Genomic DNA, 19,437 nt, shown 5'->3' on the forward strand with positions numbered 1-19,437 from the left:
AAAAAGAACACACACATGCACAAAAACAGTGGAGCAGTCAAAATTGTTGGTTAAATGTCTCCGTTTATTGTGTATTTGTGGGTGAGTACAGTTGATACTGAGGAGAATCATTAAGTTCTATCACAGATTTGTTTTATTCTTTTCATAAAATTCAGATCACACACATTTAATTACCATTCAGTAATGTTACAACTTGGGTCAAACATTTCGGCTTCTCCAAACAGGTTGCTTGAAGTTTGTCCCATTCTTCCTGACAGAGGTGTTTTATTTGACCTAATACAGGTTATCTTCTTCGCATACACCTTTATAGGACTGAGATCAGGATTTTGTTATGTTTACACTGAAGCGAAAAGTATTTCTATTTACATAAAGCAATGTCACCTTTCATTGTTTAAATTAGACGAAACACTGACATAAAAACTAAGAGAGTCACTCACACGCATTTACCTTGAATTGATGGACCAAAGACGGAGTGGACACAACAGCCAAACCCTGTCACGTGTCTCATAATTTTATTATGCTTCTCATGCTTGTTTTCATATTTTCTATAGCTAAACTGTGATTCATGTTGTACAGCTCTTTGTGACTTGAACAGTGAAAAATGCTTTATAAATAAACTTTATTTACATCTTTAGACTTTCCTCTGAAGATGCTACTGGGAAATTGTTTTGGTATAATTTTGAATAAGACCTTGAAAATATTTCTGTGTGTTTTTATTAGCCTGAAAAATCATGATGTGACATTTTGGGATGAAATACCACAAGAGAAAAGAGTAAAGACTTGACAGAACTGCCAAAGCATTGAGAGTGTGGATGTACTTTCCACGGTAAAGCAGGTATTCAGTAGCAAACACTATCCAGGTGAGGATCAGCAGCAGCAGGCAGAAGGTTATGGCTTTGGCCTCGTTGTAATTCTTTGGCAGGTCTTTTCCCATGTAGGAGAAAATGAAGCAAAGGCAACAAAGCAAAGGGAGAATAATAAAAGAACAAGAAGCTACAGCGAGATTTAAGTCACAGCTCAGAACAATTTGGTCCTGGTACCATGATGTCTCGTTGTATGGTCTGGGAGGGTGAGAAGAAAAGCTAATGAGAATCAACATGGCCTGAGTTGAGAATGTCCCTGTGATGAGCAGCCATTGGCCGTGATATTTTATCCACCAGCTTTGGAGTTTGGGGAACTTGGCAGCTATTTTAAAAATGCAAACAATCTGAAAGGAGCGCACAACAAAACATGCCAGACAAACGGAGTAGCACAGAAGAAATGGGACATACCTCAAGACGCAAGAAGCATTTGTGGGCTTACCAAAGTAAAAGAACACACTGATACTGCACAGAGTGAGGCAGCCTAAGATCAGGAAGCACATCGGTCCTCCAGCAGATCTGACAACAGGAGTGTGGTAGTTGACGGCAAAGAGGAGAGCTACAGCCAGAATGAGACCCAGCAAGATGAAGTTCCCGGCCATTACCAGTATAGCTCTGCTGTCTGTAAAGGGAACGTACTCCACTAGCCGCAGGTTGCATGATGTACTTCCTTCTTCAGACCACTCTGTCTCCTTACAGCTGATGCAGTTGTAGGGATCCTCTGTTTTACAGTAGAGATAAACAGTCAAAAATAGCTAGAAGATTCAAGACAGGTTCAATCCTCTTCTGTTTATAACAAATTCACTAACGGATTCAAAGGCAACTTTGGTCTTATAATTGACTGAGTGAATACATTTACTCCGGTTGTATCATGTTCATTCAGCTTTGTATAATTTGACCTCCTCTTTTAAAGATCACTATGTGAAGTACATTTTTTTGCTATTGTATAATTGCTATCACCATGAGACCTCAGAAAGAATCCTGGTTTATATCATTTGCTGGTGAGGAAACTGGACAAATTAACTATTAATTTTGTAAGTAAATTAAGTTGTACTTGTACAAGTTGCACATAAAGCAAAACAAAAGTATATATTTTAATAAAAATCTACAGTTTAAATGTTTTAGAAGACTACCAATATGTAAACTTTGGCAAATTGTAGAAGAGCTTTTAGTGAGTTGGTTCTGTTCGCAGTTAAGCCCAAATGTATTTATACCTCATTCAGATTGAGTTTTAAAACTAAACTCATTCAACTGAGAAGTTTGGAATAGTGGATTAAACATCTAACAAGCTCTGTTATTGTAAACTACATTTATCAACATTGTAAAAAAAACGATCAGATTAATCAGATATTATTTAAATTTTAGTTTAAAAATTGCATGAGTCAAAATACTTTATACCATTTTTAATAATCAATGTAAAATCTTTACTGGCATTAAAACTATAAACCCTTCTTATTATTGCTGAGCAGGTTTTTGCGTGTTTCCATGTTGGCGTTGTGGTGATTTGCTGTATCTATGGTGAATTTTGGGTTTGATTGTAGACAGAAACAATTCTTACATTTCAAGTCATTTACCTGTGATGTTGACATATGTTTGAGGTGGACATATTTCACACCTGAAGCAACATTTATGGATTCCAATTGTTTTTCTTGCATATCCTGTTGGACATTCGGGGGAACAAATTGCGATCGGAACCTGCACAAGACAGCTCATTAGCGCAGCACAGGGGAGCTTTATCATCACATATGTAGAGCAATCATCATCCACATATGAATCCCAGTCATATGAGTGTATTACTAATAAAATAAACTCACCTCTTCGTCTGTGTGCCACTGAATTTGGGTATTGTTGATGTAGAAGTTAGGAGATTGGTTAAAATGGTAGAAGCCAACCTCCTGAGCATTGCCACTGTGGTTCCAGAAAACTATTGAAAAGTGCCCAAAATTTGGGTCTCCATTCTCATCAAATAGGACACTCTGGTTCAGCAATGTGAAGTTGGACTTCCTGAGTTCTTCTACCACCTAACATAAATTGTGCAACATACCAAGAACTGTCATCAACGTACAATCATGATGAACTTTGAAAGTGGTTAGTGAATCAGATTTTGAAAAGCAATGAAATTAAATGCTACATCAACTCATTTCAAAGTACTTTAGGGTTTAGACCATCACAAAACAGCACATGATCTGGAAGTAGATGATACATGACTTTCAATATTTTTTGCAAATAAGAATCTGAGAAGACATTTGTGCAGGCCAACTCACTCTGACTCTCGGACTGGAAAAGAGAAACGTTTGAGAAGAGAAAGACCGGTACTAAAAAAAAGGCTGTTCTTCTTCAAAGTGTTGAATCAGGGACCTTAGTACAAATGCATTGTGCACATTTCAGATTTTTACTTGTAAAATTACTTTAAGAACACGTTTATTCCATTTCATTTTTATGTATTTGTTTTGTGTTGGGGAAAAGGTGCAAATAAAAAACGTGTAAATTTAATTTGTGGTTTTAATGAGACAAAAATGTCAACATTTTCAGAGATGTAAATAATTTTGGACAACACTGTGAGTGCAAGTAAAAATTATGCAAAACATCTAAGAAGTCTAACCCGCGACATTTGCAATTAGTTTTGCGTCAACCAGCAAAATTATGTAACTTTAGGAAATGGGGATTTTAAACAGGAAATTCTTCAACAAATTTCTGTAAACTACAAAAGATTAATGTATACTTACCATAGATGGCTGCACCGGTATAGCGCTATCACATCTGTCAGTTTCACATTGTAGGATGTTATGTAAAGCCCGGGCAACAGCATGCACAGCGGAATAAATCGGGAAAGAGAACGACGGATCTGCTGCAATAATTTGTCCAGCAGTCAGATTTCTGCAGTTGCAAACCTGATTGCACGTCTGCTGCTCGGCATCTGCTTTGATTGCCCGCCCTACCGTAGAGTAGATAAAATCATCGAAACCAGGAATTGTTAGCACTGGCTGAGCAACCCCGAGTACAGTTCCAATATTTCTGATTCCCTTCATGTTGGGGAGCTTTTTGTTTAAAGACCATCCGTCATCCGCTATCCACACTTTGTTGGTGACATTCTGCTCAATTGCAGTTTTAATGACGGCTTCGGCGTAAATCTTTGGCGCGAACACAATAATCACATTTAGGTTTTGTTTCTCCATCTGTTTGAAGACTAGTGAGTAATCAGTGTCTTCAGCAAGGGCCTTGGAATAAGCCAGGCAGATGTCGGTGTTTTTAATCCTTTTGATGAAGATCTCCAAGCCGTCGACGCCAAAGTCATTGTTGCTGTGGAGGAAAGCAACCCAACGCCAGCTGAAGTGTTGAAGAATCATGGCAATCACTCCTACAGTGTCCTGATTGGGGTGCACTGTTCGTAGAAAAGACGGGTATTTGCATTTTTCGGAAAAAACTGAAGCAGTGCTGCCATAACTGACCTATTGAGAATTCATACAGAATAATGTTTAGTGTAAAATGGGTATATAAAAAAAGTAATTAATAACTAAGTGAAAGGCATGCAAGGATATTTACCACAGGAATGTGATCCACCATGAAAAACGGTGCTACAGTCAGGGTATGTGTGCTGGTGAAAGGACCAATCAGTGCTATCACTTTGGACCGATTCTTTGATGGCTCCCGCCAAGGTTGGATGGAGCCATCGACGGAGATGAGCTTGAGGATATCTGTGAAGCTGCGTGTGTCCGAGCAGTGGTCAAATAGCTCGTAGCCAAGGGTGACATTTGGCAGCAGGGTGGTGGAGTTATTTATTTCCTCAACCGTGAATCTCATCAACTGAAACCTTCGGTAATTTGGAAGAAGGAAAATCTCCCTGTGGGAAAGGAAGCCATGAACTGACGGAGGTGCAACAGATGTGCATTTCTTTATCAATGATATTGTTTTTAAAAGAACAAATGTGCTGTCTTCTCAAAAGAGTCAGACTTACAGACTTTATTAATGAATTGATGCTACTCACCTAGAACAGTCGATGGCTTCAGGTCTTTTCTGTGAAGGAGGTGAGCTGATAAAATGGATGTCAAAAAGTCCACCAAGTAAATAATCTCCTTCCAGTTGAAACTCTGAGTGTCTCAGTGTGGATTTTGTGATGCCTTGGAGAAAAAGTCCCATCATACACACGGCGGCAATAAAATGTTTCATGCTCACGATTAATGTTTGCCGGTCTGACATGAACTGTCAGTGGGTTTGTTAGACGCTAGTGATGCTGAACCCTATTCATTTCCATGCTTGTGGTAATAGAATTTATTCTGAGAAATGGTTGAAGGAGAATTCACAAATTAGCATGCAAAAGCATTGAAATTGACTCCTGAGTTTTCACAGTAAACCAGGGTTTGAAGTTTAATTCCTATACAAAAAAAAAACAGATGTCACTCGTTTACATGTTTCCTCTTTTAGCTTATATAGGAAAATTTCAATTTAATTCATAGTTAAGAACATTTTCAAACAGCAAATCTCAGTCAGTACAGTAACATGACAGCACAGCACACAGATGGCACAGATGAAAAATAACATAATATCCCCTTGTGTCTTGTGTTCAGGGTAATAAGCATTGTCTTAGTTTCACCTCCTTCAAAAAAAGAAAACACTTCATTCTGCTCCCTTTTACAACCATGAAGTTACACATGCTAGAATGACTTACTTTGCTGTACAAAAGGACTCATGGTCCTTCCACTTATTTCATTTAAGATTTTGCCTGACTGACTTTTTAACATGTTCTTTGAGGTTGCAACCTGGTAAAATAAGCAGAAGTTCAGGAAGCAATAATACTTTTGCAAGACGTTGTCCATATCTAAAATCTAACTTTTGCAAATAAGTCCTCATGTTTCAAATGACAGGAGTTTATGCAAACATGTTGCATATAATAAACTCTTATCTTTATATCTAGATGCACGTTTAAATTTTCCCTCCAGCCCCCACTACCTCCCACACTTTATCAAAGAAAAGAATTAACTATTTCAAATGTGAGTTTATGTGATTTATTTTCTTTTGTCCTCATTAACAAACTTAAAAACTGACTTCCCTGCTCTTCCCTTGGTGTCTTATCTACTGTCTACTCTTCTCTGTTGGCCAGTTGCCCCTTTCAAAATGTAAATGCAATTAATTGAAATTGTAAACAAGCTCTGATATGCATAAACCTTACATTTGACCTTTTTAATGTAAATTAGTAGCCGAATCAAAAATGTTATTTCAATGTTGCCACCCAGGCTAGAACAGAATATTCTGCTGTTTCCCACTTTTTAATCTTTGATCTTGATTTTTTTTTTGTGAATAAATGATGTATTTAATGCCACAGATTGTGTTTTATTTCAGTTTGAGTTTGTTCTTTACTTCTGCCAGAGCTGAGTGGAGAAAACCCACATATACTGAAATATAAAAAGACTGTGAAATCTGAAAAAAGTTGTCATTGCGATTGTTAACCACAGTATCATTAGTACCATAAGAAATCCTTGTAGTTAAAAAATTGCAGACAGACAACTTTAACATAGAGGGAAATTCTGTATTCTTGTAGATTGAAATGAAAGCAAAAAATACAAGAAAATTAAGAATTAGCAAAATCTGGACCTTTACTTCTTTATTACTTGGATCAAACATTTCTAAACAACAAGATGTTTAGCTTACATAAAAAAAATTCTCTTTAAAGAGAACAAAGTTTAACCATGAGAGGATGCCATGATTTTACATCAGGATGATAAAATCTGACAAAATCGCTTGAGCTTTTTGTTTGACAAAGACATGAAAAAGAAAATAAAACAAACAGTTATTGCTAATAACACATATACAGTGCAGCATGTAAAATAGAACATAGTTGTCTAATTAGATGTCAGAGTTGGTTATTTTAAAAAAGTTTATTTTAACTTTTATTTACATATATTACAATTACATTCCTTTTCTGTCCATTTAAAAAATATTGAAGTAAGCCTAATTCAATATTAACAATTTCTAACAGGAAAAATCACACTGAACTTCTGGCTTTTACAACAATATCTCAATCCCAAATGCAGGTTTAACTCAATATGGAGTAAACATGTTGTGCCATACAATAGAGAATATCTGAAATGTCTCAAAAAAAGGTTTCAGACTTGCTAAAGACAGTTGTAACTATATACTATAAACTACGATAACTATAAACATTCAGTTTACCTTTTTTTTTCGTTTCTATACAAAATTATCTTGAATATTTGAAACTGTAAAACAGGTTCTTTAAATGTTATTTTAAATGATGTCATTTTCTTTTGGTCAATTGGTTTCTATCCATCTATCACAAACACTCAAAATTGGATGTTCAAACTCAAAGTTGACTTTGAAAGTTGTTGTTTTGTGCCATCTGCTGGAGGTTTAGTGTAAACACAGGTGAAGGCCGATATCTGTCAAAATAACAGCATAATAGTAAAACAATGTCAATATTCTAACAGAAACACAAACATTTTAATTATTCATTGGCAAATCTTTACAAAATGTACTTAGCAGCTACTGTTTTAGTTCTGAAAAGAGCACAGTTTGCTTCAAAACTATACATTCTCCTCAGTCTATTCCCCTTTTTTATATTACAAACAAAATTAGTGTGATCTATTGTGATTTTTTTGTGATTGTTAGCCATGAAAGTGGCAGCAGGAGAATAAATTCTGCATCTGTGCGACTCATTACAAGGCCTCTGCAGACCTTGATAACAAAACAAGCCAGACAAAGTGTGTAAAACAAGAGAAAGGGGAAGTAGTAGTAGTACTTTATTATTCACTTATTTCCTTGCCATATCCGGCTGGACTTCAATGTCACGATTGCATTTATTAGCTCCACACTGTAGAACATTGTGTAAGGCATGAGCAATGGCAAACACAGCAGAATTACAGGAAATGAAAAAGGACGGGTCCATTGAAATGATGTCCTCTGGAACTAAGATTGCTGCAGTCGCAGTACTGATTACAAAACTTCTGATCTTTGGCCATCTGGCATTTGGTAAAGTAAATGAAATCATGAAAACCAGGAATTGGCAACACCGACTGAGCCAGCCCAAGTACAGCTCCAATGTTTTTGATCCCTTCCAACCTGAGGAGCCTTTTGCTTAAAGACCAGGCATCCCCTGCTATCCACACCTTGTTACTGACATTCAGTTGTATTGCTGACTCAACGAGAGCTTCGGCATCCAAATTGGTGGAGAAAACAATGATGGTGTTTAAATTCTGCTTGTCCAATTGTTTGAATATTTGAGCATACTCCCGTATTTTCATCGAGGAACCTTGGCGTAGGCCAGGCAGGTGTCGGTCTCCTTAATCGCTTTTCTGAAAAGCTCCAGTCCATCAGTACCAAAATTGTTGTCGCTGTAAAGGAAAGCAACCCGGCGCCAGTTGAAGTGCGCTAAGATGTTAACCACTGATATCTATGATTTCTTTGTTGGAAGGCGCTGTTCAGAGAAAAGATGGAAATCAAATTTTTTTGAGAGAAGGCAGAGCTGGCAGCGCCGTAGCTAACCTGTAGAAAGAATAATAATTCACACAGTTTTGTGACAATAACTTTACAAACTATACATTTAAACTGTTGGTTTGCACTGTTTATTTTATACAGCAATAATAAAGTAAAGCCTACCATCGGGATTAGGTACGACATAAACAAGTGGGGCTACAGGCAAGGTGTTGGTGCTGGTGAACGGGCCGATCAGAACAATCACGCTGGGATTTTTGGAGAGATTCTCAGGTGAATTTCTCCACTGGCTGGATCCATGCCGTTTTCTGATACGAGATTGAAAATTCCTAGGAAATTCTTTGTGTCTGTGTTTTTGTTTTAGTTTTCTGAATGGCTGGAAATATTCCATGAAACGTTAACTATTCTCTGCGCAATTAGTGTGGAACAAAGTTTCAATGAGATGACTGATATGATATCAGGTTAACCTCTGTAAAAATATTAAAAAGTTAATTTTTGTGAAATTTTCCTGGACCAGTCGATGGCTTCTGGCTTCTGAATCTGGCTTCTGAATCTCTTGAAAGGGAAATCCTCTAATGTCGCATTTCCATGGGCTTTTTATGCATGGCTTCACATATCAGATATAGATATCTTGAAATGATTGGTGGACAGTTAACAAATGAGCATGCAAAGAAAATCCCAGTAGTTCAGGACTCTCTCCTATTTCTTCACAAGCAAGTTGGAAGTCACTGTCAAAAAGGTCATCCTGTTTTAAAATGTTTTAATCAGATCTCATTAATTTGTATAATTTAGATAACTTTAATACCTCAACTGGAACATCCAAGATTTGCCAATTAAAATATTGGACATGTATGCTGTGGAACAAAAAAACACTTTATTACAACTTGCTTCAATACAAAAGCAATTGAATATTGGATACATACTGTATGTTTAATGTGGTTAAACTGAAAAAGTCTGAAGTCATGCTTACAGATTTTGCTTTGTTCTTAAATAAACATTGAACATTTTTTTAGTCTCTAACAAACTTGCAACATATTTGTGAAAATGCAAAAGTTTCAGCAGTATCACGAAAGTGTTTAAGTTCAGGATGAATTTCACATAAGGATCAGATATGAATGAGAAGAATAAAACTGCTGATCGAAGTCCGTAAGTGGTTAAAAGCAAATGAGCTCGAATTATTTGACTAGTTCGTCCAGGTGTCTTTAGCTTATGGTAAAATGCTGCATCCTCTTACAAATGAGCTTTGCTTGACTTCATCTTTGGCCACACAGATCATTTGCAAGACCTCTGTGGGAGGCAGTGGTAGTTTGCAAAAAACAAGAGCAGGAGTCTATTAAAGTTTGAATTTACGTCCAACCTGTTTGTAAAAAAGTGCAAAGAGACAGGTGTAAGGGTGATTTGGGGGTTTTGACAAAAGTTGTACAAGGAGGACAATGCAGAATTAAATACTTTAGATTTTTTTGGAGCTAAATTCGAGTTCACATGTTTACACTAATAACTAGAATCGCCTTTTTTCTAATTATGATAAAGTCAGATGAGTTTAAGTTTTTCTCTTTTAAATAAATTTTATAATGTTGCCATTAGAATGAATAAGCTCACAGCTATGTCAGCGTTTTATTAACAAAACAAATATGATCTTTAGGTCTTTAATGTCAGTTGTGTAGTTTCCAGCCACATAGTGCCATCATGTCGCACAGTCCAGTAACTATGTTACCTTCAGCTGTCATAAAAATGCTGTATATATTTCAGACATAGCTAAAAGTAACTTTAAACGTCTCTGTAATTTTGACACCTTGAAATTGGGCCTCTGTCTCTTTAACAAGCTCTTATTATTTTCAACATCCCACCTTTAGCATTTACAACCAGCTTTGATTGAAAAGTAGTGTGTATGGTAAGCTGAGCAAATACACATTTCCACCAAGTGTTCGGTAATTACTGCAGCCGCTAGTCTAGCTCAGTGGGGGAGTCAGGAGGGAGGGCTGCTCTGTGAGCCTGTGTAGAAATATTCACCACATGGTGGGAGCAAGCGTTTAGGCATCCTGAATGAATGCCAGGGGTAGATTCAAGGATTCTTCTAACATGCATGAAATAATCAACGCAACACTCCAGGTGAGTTTTTGATGAGGGAATAACATTATAAAATGATACAAAGCTTTCAAGGATGTAAATTTTAGATAATATCCCCAATCAATGGGTAGTAAATTGCTAACAGAGTTTAAAAAACATGGCAAAGATGTGATTTGATACTTTCTTTTCAAGATGGAAGTGCCCACATATTGTTAGTGATGCTTAGCATTGATAATGACTGATGATTGTGACTGAGATAACAACATTTATATACATGTAAAACTACAACAACATACTTCTGATTACCCCCTCCAGCTCATAAACATGGCAAATCCATCAGTCCGTTATCAAAACCTACTTAGTTGTTGTGGTTGTTTACCAATTCCTTTGCTTATGCATAAACTAAAGGAAGTGTGCCAAGATCTCAGCCATGCAGTTCGCCTGAATTCATTTTAAGAATGGATTGTTAATCGTTTGAAAAAATATGATCTGCTTTTTCTTTGTGAAGTCATTTGACCTATTGAGTAAAAAAAAAAAAAACAAAAGAGCAGCTTCCAGAGAATAATGAGGATGAGAATATAGCTGCTATTTTAATAGTTAGTACTTCTTACTCTGTGACTTCATAACATTGTTCAAAACAGAGGTGACATTTTGCCTTCTGTTAGCGAAACATGAAAAATTACATAACCAACAAAACAAACCTACTATATATTTTATTAAATCATGTTTACAGGGATTAAACATTGGAACAACACACAGAAATAGTACATAGATTATTACAGTAGTATGTTCGGTTCACTACAGAGCGTTCTGAGGTTTTTACAATCTGGCTCCATTTTATTTTGTGTTTAAATCATAGTGTAAAAATTTGTATCTGAATGCATATTTTAAGGATTTATATATAGACATTTTAAGAGTAGAGAGGTGAAAAATACTAATGTAACATCAAAAATCTAATGAATATTATAGTTATCACATAGGTATCTATTGGTATATATTTAAATATGTGAAACAAAATAAAAGTCAGCCAACAAGATATTTATCATCTGGAACAATTCCTCAAAAACATTTGAAGACCGGCTTTACGTTTACTCTGCTGTGTTTGCCATTGCTTTACATCAGTTGTCTCACCCACTTATCTAAAATGTTTGCAAAAGAAAGATTATAACAGTATCACATCACCTGAAAGAAATTTCTGCAAAATAATCATCAGCTACTGTCTAAAGCAGAACATAGTCTGAGTCAACTACTGGCTAACTGTTTTCGTATAGTTCTGGATGAGACCCTGGAAGTGCTGTTGAGTGTTTTTCTGAGGTTGAAAAATAATAATGTAGCATTTTGGAAAAAAATACCATAACAGAAACGGAGTAGAGACTTGAAAGCACTGCCAGAGCGGTAAACGTGTGGATGTGCTTTCCATGGTAAAGCATGGTTGTAGTGGTGAGGACAATCCAGGTGAGGATCAGCAGCAGCAGGCAGAAGGTTATGGCTTTGGCTTCATTGTAATTCTTTGGGAGGTCTTTTCCCATGTAGGAGAAAATGAAGCAAAGGGAACACAGTGAGGCGAGCAAAGAAACAGAACCAGATATCGCTTTGAGGTTAAGGTCACAACTGAGTATGATTAGTTCTGTGTAGGAAAACATATCGCTGTAAGGCTTTTGGGGGGGCAACAGAATAGCCAATGATTAGCAAGACAGCCTGTGTGACGAAGGCCCCACTGATGACCAGCCACTGTCCGTGGTATTTCATCCACCAACTGAGGAGGTTGGGGAATTTAGCTGCGATTTTGAAAATGCAAATGATCTGAAAAGAGCGCACAACAAAACCTGCCAGACAAACGGTGAAGAACAACAGAAACGGTAAAAACCTTAACACACAAGATGCGATCGTGGGTTTGTCGAAGTAAAAGAACACACTGAGACTGCACAGACTGAGGCAGCCTAAAATCAGGAAGCACATCGGTCCTCCAGCAGATTTGACAACAGGAGTGTTGTAGTTGAAGGCAAAGAGAGCAGACATGGCTACCGTGAGGCCCACGAAGGTGGAGGCTCCGAACATGATCACTATGGCACCACTGTCTGTGAACGGTATGTACTCCACCAGGCGCAGATTGCACAGCGTACTTCCTGGGTCAGACCACTCCGTCTCCTTACAGCTGATGCAGTTGTAGGGATCCTCTGATGTACACAAAATGAAACCAGCACGGTCAACAGGGCTGAGAAAACTCTCAATATACATTTGCAGCTTAAATACAGATAGCATCTTTCTTTCACTTCTGTTTAAAACAATACTTTATGAATATCAAAGAGAATTCACATGTTTCTAGGTTGAAAAATCTCCTACAGCAGTTTAACTTACCTCACATCTGAAGAAGCCTCTGTTAATATGAGAACTAACCCCGTCAAATGCCATGCATTTTTCAAATAGCGCACGGAGACTAGTCGACTTAGACTTTTTAATAAAAGTATCAAAAACATAAACAGTAGAAGCTTTTACCTGTAGTGTTGATGTAAGTCCCATCTGGGCAGATTTTACAGTGGAAACAACATTTATGGATTCCCTCTTGTGCTTTTGAATACCCTTCAGGACATTCTTTGGAACAAAACGACGCTGGTTCCTGCACAAATTAAACAAAAGGACAGAGCGGTAGGAGGTGGGTTATTTATGCATAGAGTGGAGATGTGTATGGAACAATTTATATATAAATCCATTATTTAGTTGGATTGAAATGAAAACAGGATACACACTATATTATGGCTTTCCCTTTTAGGGGTGGTGTTTCATTTTTGTTCACAATATTATTTACATGCCTCTACATCTCTACATCCAACCAGGTTTAATGCTAGTAGTAGTGCTTCAATTTTTGATTTGAAAAGTCAAGGTTACCTTCCCGTCAGAATGCCACTGAATCTTGGTGCTGTTGATGAAGAACTGGACAAAATGGGGGGAACCTGTGAAACCCGACCTCCTCTGCCTCACCACTTTGGTTCCAGAAAACGATTGAATAAGATCCGAACATGGGGTCCCCATTCTCGTCAAACTGAACGCTCTCGTTTATAAGTACAAATCTGGATTTTCTCAGTGCTGTTAAAACCTGCATTTGACAAGCAAAGTTTGGATGCAGTCACTGCTCTACCTTCGTATTTAAAGTGTGGAATGAATAAGGTGAATTCAAAGTACAACAAATGTTTAGATACGGTGTGATTTGAATGACACCTTAATTATTGTTGCATTGACATGTTTTACACTTATCGTATCCAAAAAGTGCAATGGCTGTAGAACATGAATTTGTCATGCCATGGTTTTAGATATATGGTTTTCATTCTAGGATTTAACAACCAGTAACATCAACCAAATGCAAGTACATTTAGGAGATACTGTATTCTAGATTAATTCTAGAAAAATAATTTTCTAGAATAAATTTGGATTGGTTTTCATAAGAAATTGCAACAATACATGTAGAGGTTTGTTATTTTAATATGACAAAAAACAAGTTCAAGAGGCCTGATCTACTTTCCAAAGCCCAATATCCCGACAACTGATTAATTATTTTTAGTACATTTTGTTAACATAATTATCCTTGGGGCTAATCTTGCTCTGATAGAAAGTGTGTGTATGTTGAATGACTGGTATTTATCCAGACAAATAAACATCAACAATTAATTTGTACTCTTTCAAATGACTTCCAAAACCATAAAAACTGACAGATAAAAAAATTACTGTTGTATGTTTTCTGCATACTTACCATGTATGGTTGCACTGATATAGCTGTATTACACCTGCCGGACCCACATTGCAGGACATTGTGCAAAGCATGTGCAACGGCATAGACAGCAGAGTAAACAGGAAAGTTGAAGGACGGGTCTGCGTTGATTACATCTGCAGCAGTTACATTGGGGCATTCACAAATCTGATTACAAAATGTTTGCTCATCTTTGTCATCATGCTGAGACTGTCCTGTGGAGGAATAGATGAAGTCATTGAAACCTGGTATGTTCATTTTTGGCTCAGCTACCCCCAGAACAGTTCCAATATTTCTGATTCCATTTTCTTTGGGGAGCTCCTTGTGCAAGGACCAAGCATCCCCTGCTATCCACACTTTGTTGGTCACGTTTTGCTTTATGGCTCCTTTAATGAGAGCCTCAGCAGTCCATTCAGGAGCAAAAACAATGATGATATTCACTCTTTGTGCCTCTAGCTGTCTGAATAAGAGAGGATAATCTGTGTTTTCGTTGAGGCCTTTGGTGTATGCCAAGCAGATCTCAGTATCCTTTATCTTCTTCATGAACAAGTCCAAGGCCATCTTTTCCATAATCACCCTCACTGTAAAGGAATGAAACCCAGCGCCAGTTGAAGTTCTGCAGAATATTATAAAGCACTTCAATGACATCTTTATTGGGATGGACAGTCCGTAAGAAGGATGGGAAGTTCTTTTTTCTTGAGAAGACAGAACTAGCAGCCCCATAACTGACCTGTTTTATGAAAAAAAATATTTTTTTTTCTCAAATGTACATCTTGTCATGCAGTTATATGTTTTTTTCTTAGTTAAAATTCAGTAGTATGAAGCCTTACCATAGGAATAAGATCCGTCATGAAGAGTGGGGCCACTGACAGAGTCTCTGTGCTTGTATAGGTGCCAACCACTGCAATCACTTTAGAAACGTTCTTGCTCAACTCATCCCATGGGTAAATGAAATTATTTTCAGAGATCAGGTTGAAAATGCCAGGAAAATTCTGTATGTCTGAGCAGTGGTCAAATATTTCATAACCCAGAGTTACGTTTGGCAGCAGGTTAGTGGAGTTATTGATTTCATCAATGGAAAATCTCATCACCTGAAACCTCCGATAACTTGACAGGATTAATCGTTCACTGTCAACAAAGGAAGAAACGTCAGAGTAAAATTTCAGAGGGAAGGTTGATCACATCTTAAATCAGAGCCAAGATTACTAAACCTACCTTGAGCAGGTAATGGTTTCTGGTTTGTAATGAGGATACGCTCCACTGACATGATGAATATCAAAAAGACCCCCCATCAAATAATCCCCATCCAACTTGAACTCTGAGGCAGTGACTACATCAATCAGGAGAGGCAGAAGACATCCCAGCAGATGCAGATGAGCAACAGCCTGTTCAGCTTTCATAATTACAGTATGCCTCTTTCAGCATAAAAACATAAGCAACTTTTCCAAGAGTCACTGCTGGGGACTGAGCTACAGTGATCCAAGAACTGGAGATGAATGAGGTGTCATAAATGCATGGCTGATGGCTAAAGGAGAATTTACATATCAGCATGCAAACATTCTCTAATCCACTTCTGCATGCTCCCATAATGTAAGCAACCACCATGAGCCACGAAGTCCACCACTTTTATGGCGAATCAATCCAAATGCAATTTTACATTGTGGTAAAATCCACCAAATTTCCTTATGTGTTGCTCATGTTGAATGTTCTGAGTATCTGCATATGAATTCATTTAGCCGAGAAGAGATTTAAGAAGTAAAACATCGATTCATTCTTACAAAGCCAACTATTTTAATGAAGGCAGAACTACAGTAGGTCATAGCAATACAGGAAAAAGAGGGAAGAATATCATTGGTTAGCGTGTTGATGGCTGTTTTATATTAATAAAGGAAGGAAAATAAGTACTGAAGACACCAAACTTTCCTTAATAAGCCTAAAACAAACAAACAAGCCAAAAAATAACAATACAACCAAGGCAACATGACACTTCCTCATGCTGGCAACTAGTTACATTGCTGTGGGATATCATCCCATTCTTCAACAAGCATTTATTGATAGTTAGTGAGTTTGGATAGGTCAGTCTCTCTGGCACATACAGGACCTCTAAGATTATCCAGACAATGTTTAATGAGGTTCTGGTTGGGACTCTTAGCAAATCTCTTTTCATATGTTATGGCTGTAGTAGTCTCAGGCCTGTATGGGACAGTGTTGTCATCTTGAAGGATAGCGCTTGGTCTCACACTATGGAGATATGGGATTACTGCAGGTTGCAGAATCTCATCTCAAAATCTCTCTGCATTCAGATTTCCTCCAATGTTGACAACCCCTGTATTTCCAGTCAGGCCGATGCTTTAAGTGGAGGTTTCTGCTGAAAACCTCTACCTAAAGCTGTTTCCCTTTCAATTCAGCAGTCAGCACAATGTTCTCCTTGTCTGCTCCACATTTAAAATTTATGGCCGAACTGTAGATGTCATAATCTTCTTCATCTTGTGCAAACACGTTCCGACATCAGCATAAATGTAGCAGTGAATGGCACTGATGGCAGGCCTCCAGGCAGCTCAGTGAGAGCAGACACCGACTGTGTGCTGGATTGTAGATAGCTGTCAGCCATATCATCCTGCTGAAACGCTGACATGTTCAATTTTTTTGTTTTTTAAAGTTTTTATTTGACGTAAAGGTTTTACAGGGCTGGATGAGCTTGAAAGTTCTCACTTAGCCTCTTTAGGTGCTCTGATGTCCTCCCAAAGTCCAAAATTGTGTTAGGCGACTGGCTGAACTAGACTGATTGTATTGACTGGCAACCTGGACAGATGGACGGATGGATGGATGGATGGATGGATGGATGGATGGATGGATGGATGGATGGATGGATGGATGGATGGATGGATGGATTTACAAGTAGAAATGAGTTGTCGATGACGTGATGTTGCTGCTGCATGAGGTTACAATCAAATTCATACAAATGACTTGATTCATTCAACCAGATAATTTTGGCTTATGGTGAAAAGCTACATCCTCTTTCAAATGAGCTTTGCATGACTTATCCTTTGGCCACACTGATCATTTGAGAGATTATTTCCAACAGCTCTATGGATGGCAGTGGGCATCAACAAAGAGCTTCAGCCTCAGCACAGTATCAGAGTCAATCTATTATTGACCCTGTAGGGAAATTCTTACTTGTAGCCAGGTTAAAAACGAAAGAAACAGATAAAATCATCGTTTTGGAAAGCTGATTTATGGAAGTTGAATAACTTTAAAGAAATCAAGAAAGGTTAAGGTGAGTTTAAAATATGGATTTAAGAAAGTCATTATTCTCTCTTGGCTACAAAAAGCGATTGTAATTCAATGGTTCCTAAACACTAAGGTACATAATCCTTCAACCAGAATTTACAAGAAAAATGATTAATAGAACTTTAAACAAACATAAATCATAAATTTTTCTCCTGAGATGATATTAATAAAAAGCCAAAAGCTAAGGTATTCTGACAAGTATGTCAGAATACATGTTGTCTCTACGACTCAATTAGTCATACAGAACTACTGACTAATTGTTTTGGTCAAATTTTGAATCAGACCTTGGAAGTGTTGTTGTGTGTTTTTGTTGGGATGAAACATAATAATGTAACATTTTGGAAAGAAATACCACACCAGAAAAGAATAAAGACTGGACAGTACTGCCAACGCGTTAAATGATGAGACATATTTCCCTCTGGTAAACTATGCTTGAAGTGGCAAAGATGATCCAGGTGAGGATCAGCAGCATCAGGCAGAAGGTTATGGATTTGGCTTCATTGTAATTCTTTGGGAGGTATTTTTCCATGTAGGAGAAAATAAAACAAAGGCAGCATAATGACGACAGAAAAATCACAGGGCCAGACATTGATTTTAGATCAATGTCACAACCTAGAACGGTTTTGTCCAAATATAACAATCGATCACTGTAAGGTTTGGGACGGGGTTATGGAATAACTGATTAAAAGTAGAACAGCTTGTGAGCCTGAATGCTACACTGATGACCAGCCACTGTCCGTGGTATTTCATCCACCAGCTGAGGAGTTTCGGGAATTTAGATGCGATTTTGCAAATACAAACAATCTGAAAAGAGCAGACAGCAAAACCTGCCAGACAAACGGTGAAGAAGAGAAAAGGTAAAAACCTAAATACACACGAAGCACTTGTGGGTTTGTCGAAGTAAAAGAACACACCGAGACTGCACAGACTGAGGCAGCCTAAAGTCAGGAAGCACATCGGTCCTCCAGCAGATCTGACAACAGGAGTGTTGTAGTTAATAGCAAAGAGAATAGATATAGCAACTGTGAGACCCATTAAGGAGCAGGTTCCCATCACGATCACTATGGCACCTACTGTCTGTGAACGGTATGTACTCCACCAGGTGCAGATTGCACAGAGTCCTGTGTACATACTTGTATTTACCAGGGACAAGAATAATTTTTAACTCAACTATATACTTGGAAAACTGGTATCAGCCAGTGGTTTGGTTTTTAACAGACAGTTGCTTTTGTGGTCCTTCGGGAAAAATAATTTCCTGCCCCTGCCTTAACTCACTGAAGCTCTGTGTGTAAACTATAGTGTTGATACAGGAAATGAAACTGTGCAGCAGTTATAAATTCCCAGAGAACAGTGCGGTCTCTCTGGGGTGCAACTTCATGAAGTTGGTATTGTGAGTGTGTAATTCCCCTACTCGTGTGATTACATTGTTTACATTTATTGTTTGAAAGTTGATTAAACTGAAATTGTAGCAACACACATTGAATGGTTTGGTATAAACCCAAACTGACTCAGTTCAGCTTTTGTAAACATCTTCAAAAGTACCTTGTAGTAGTGCATCAACTCCTGAGAGATTAGCAGAATCACCATCTTTAGCAGCGTTACTCAAACTGAACTCATAAAATTTTTTAGTTTATAATGAATGTTATTCACTCCAGGTATAATACATGAATCAAATTAATGTTTTATTTTGTTTTATAAAAGAACATTTGTAATTAGAAAAGTATTTTCTATTTTAAAATGTGAATTAAATTAGTTATGTAATTTATTATAAACTCACCATGTGTGGTTGTACCGTTGTGTTGTTGTTACACTTGGCATCTCCACATTGCAGGACAGTATGTAAAGCCTGAGCGATGGCATTACACAGCCGTGTAAACAGAAAAAGAGAAAGATGGGTCTGCATTGATGATATCTTCGGCTGTCACACTGGTGCAGTTGCAGACCTGATTACAGAGCTTTCCTTTATTTGCATCTTCCTGTTGACACTGGGCTTTAAAAGAATGTGTGAAATCACTGAAGCCTGGTATTGTTATC

At 37.6% G+C, this 19,437-nt stretch overlaps 1 protein-coding gene and 2 pseudogenes across 1 annotated transcript; all 3 read right to left on the reverse strand.

Annotated features, from left to right (window-relative positions):
• Positions 1-652: 652 nt before the first annotated feature.
• On the reverse strand, positions 653-5,027 carry LOC116726048 (taste receptor type 1 member 1-like). Its single transcript, XM_032572547.1, has 6 exons — positions 4,846-5,027; positions 4,404-4,701; positions 3,587-4,309; positions 2,675-2,881; positions 2,435-2,555; positions 653-1,581 (listed from the first exon to the last, which is right to left on the reverse strand). The coding sequence occupies exons 1-6, from the start codon at positions 5,025-5,027 to the stop codon at positions 653-655; spliced, it is 2,460 nt and encodes an 819-aa protein (XP_032428438.1).
• A 6,041-nt stretch (positions 5,028-11,068) lies between these two features.
• Positions 11,069-15,980, reverse strand: LOC116719598 (taste receptor type 1 member 1-like; annotated as a pseudogene).
• Positions 15,981-17,649: 1,669 nt separating this feature from the next.
• On the reverse strand, positions 17,650-18,990 carry LOC116719770 (taste receptor type 1 member 1-like; annotated as a pseudogene).
• Between the last annotated feature and the right edge of the window lie 447 nt (positions 18,991-19,437).

This window comes from Xiphophorus hellerii, chromosome 1 (genome assembly GCF_003331165.1).
Source record: "Xiphophorus hellerii strain 12219 chromosome 1, Xiphophorus_hellerii-4.1, whole genome shotgun sequence".
NCBI lineage: Eukaryota > Metazoa > Chordata > Actinopteri > Cyprinodontiformes > Poeciliidae > Xiphophorus > Xiphophorus hellerii.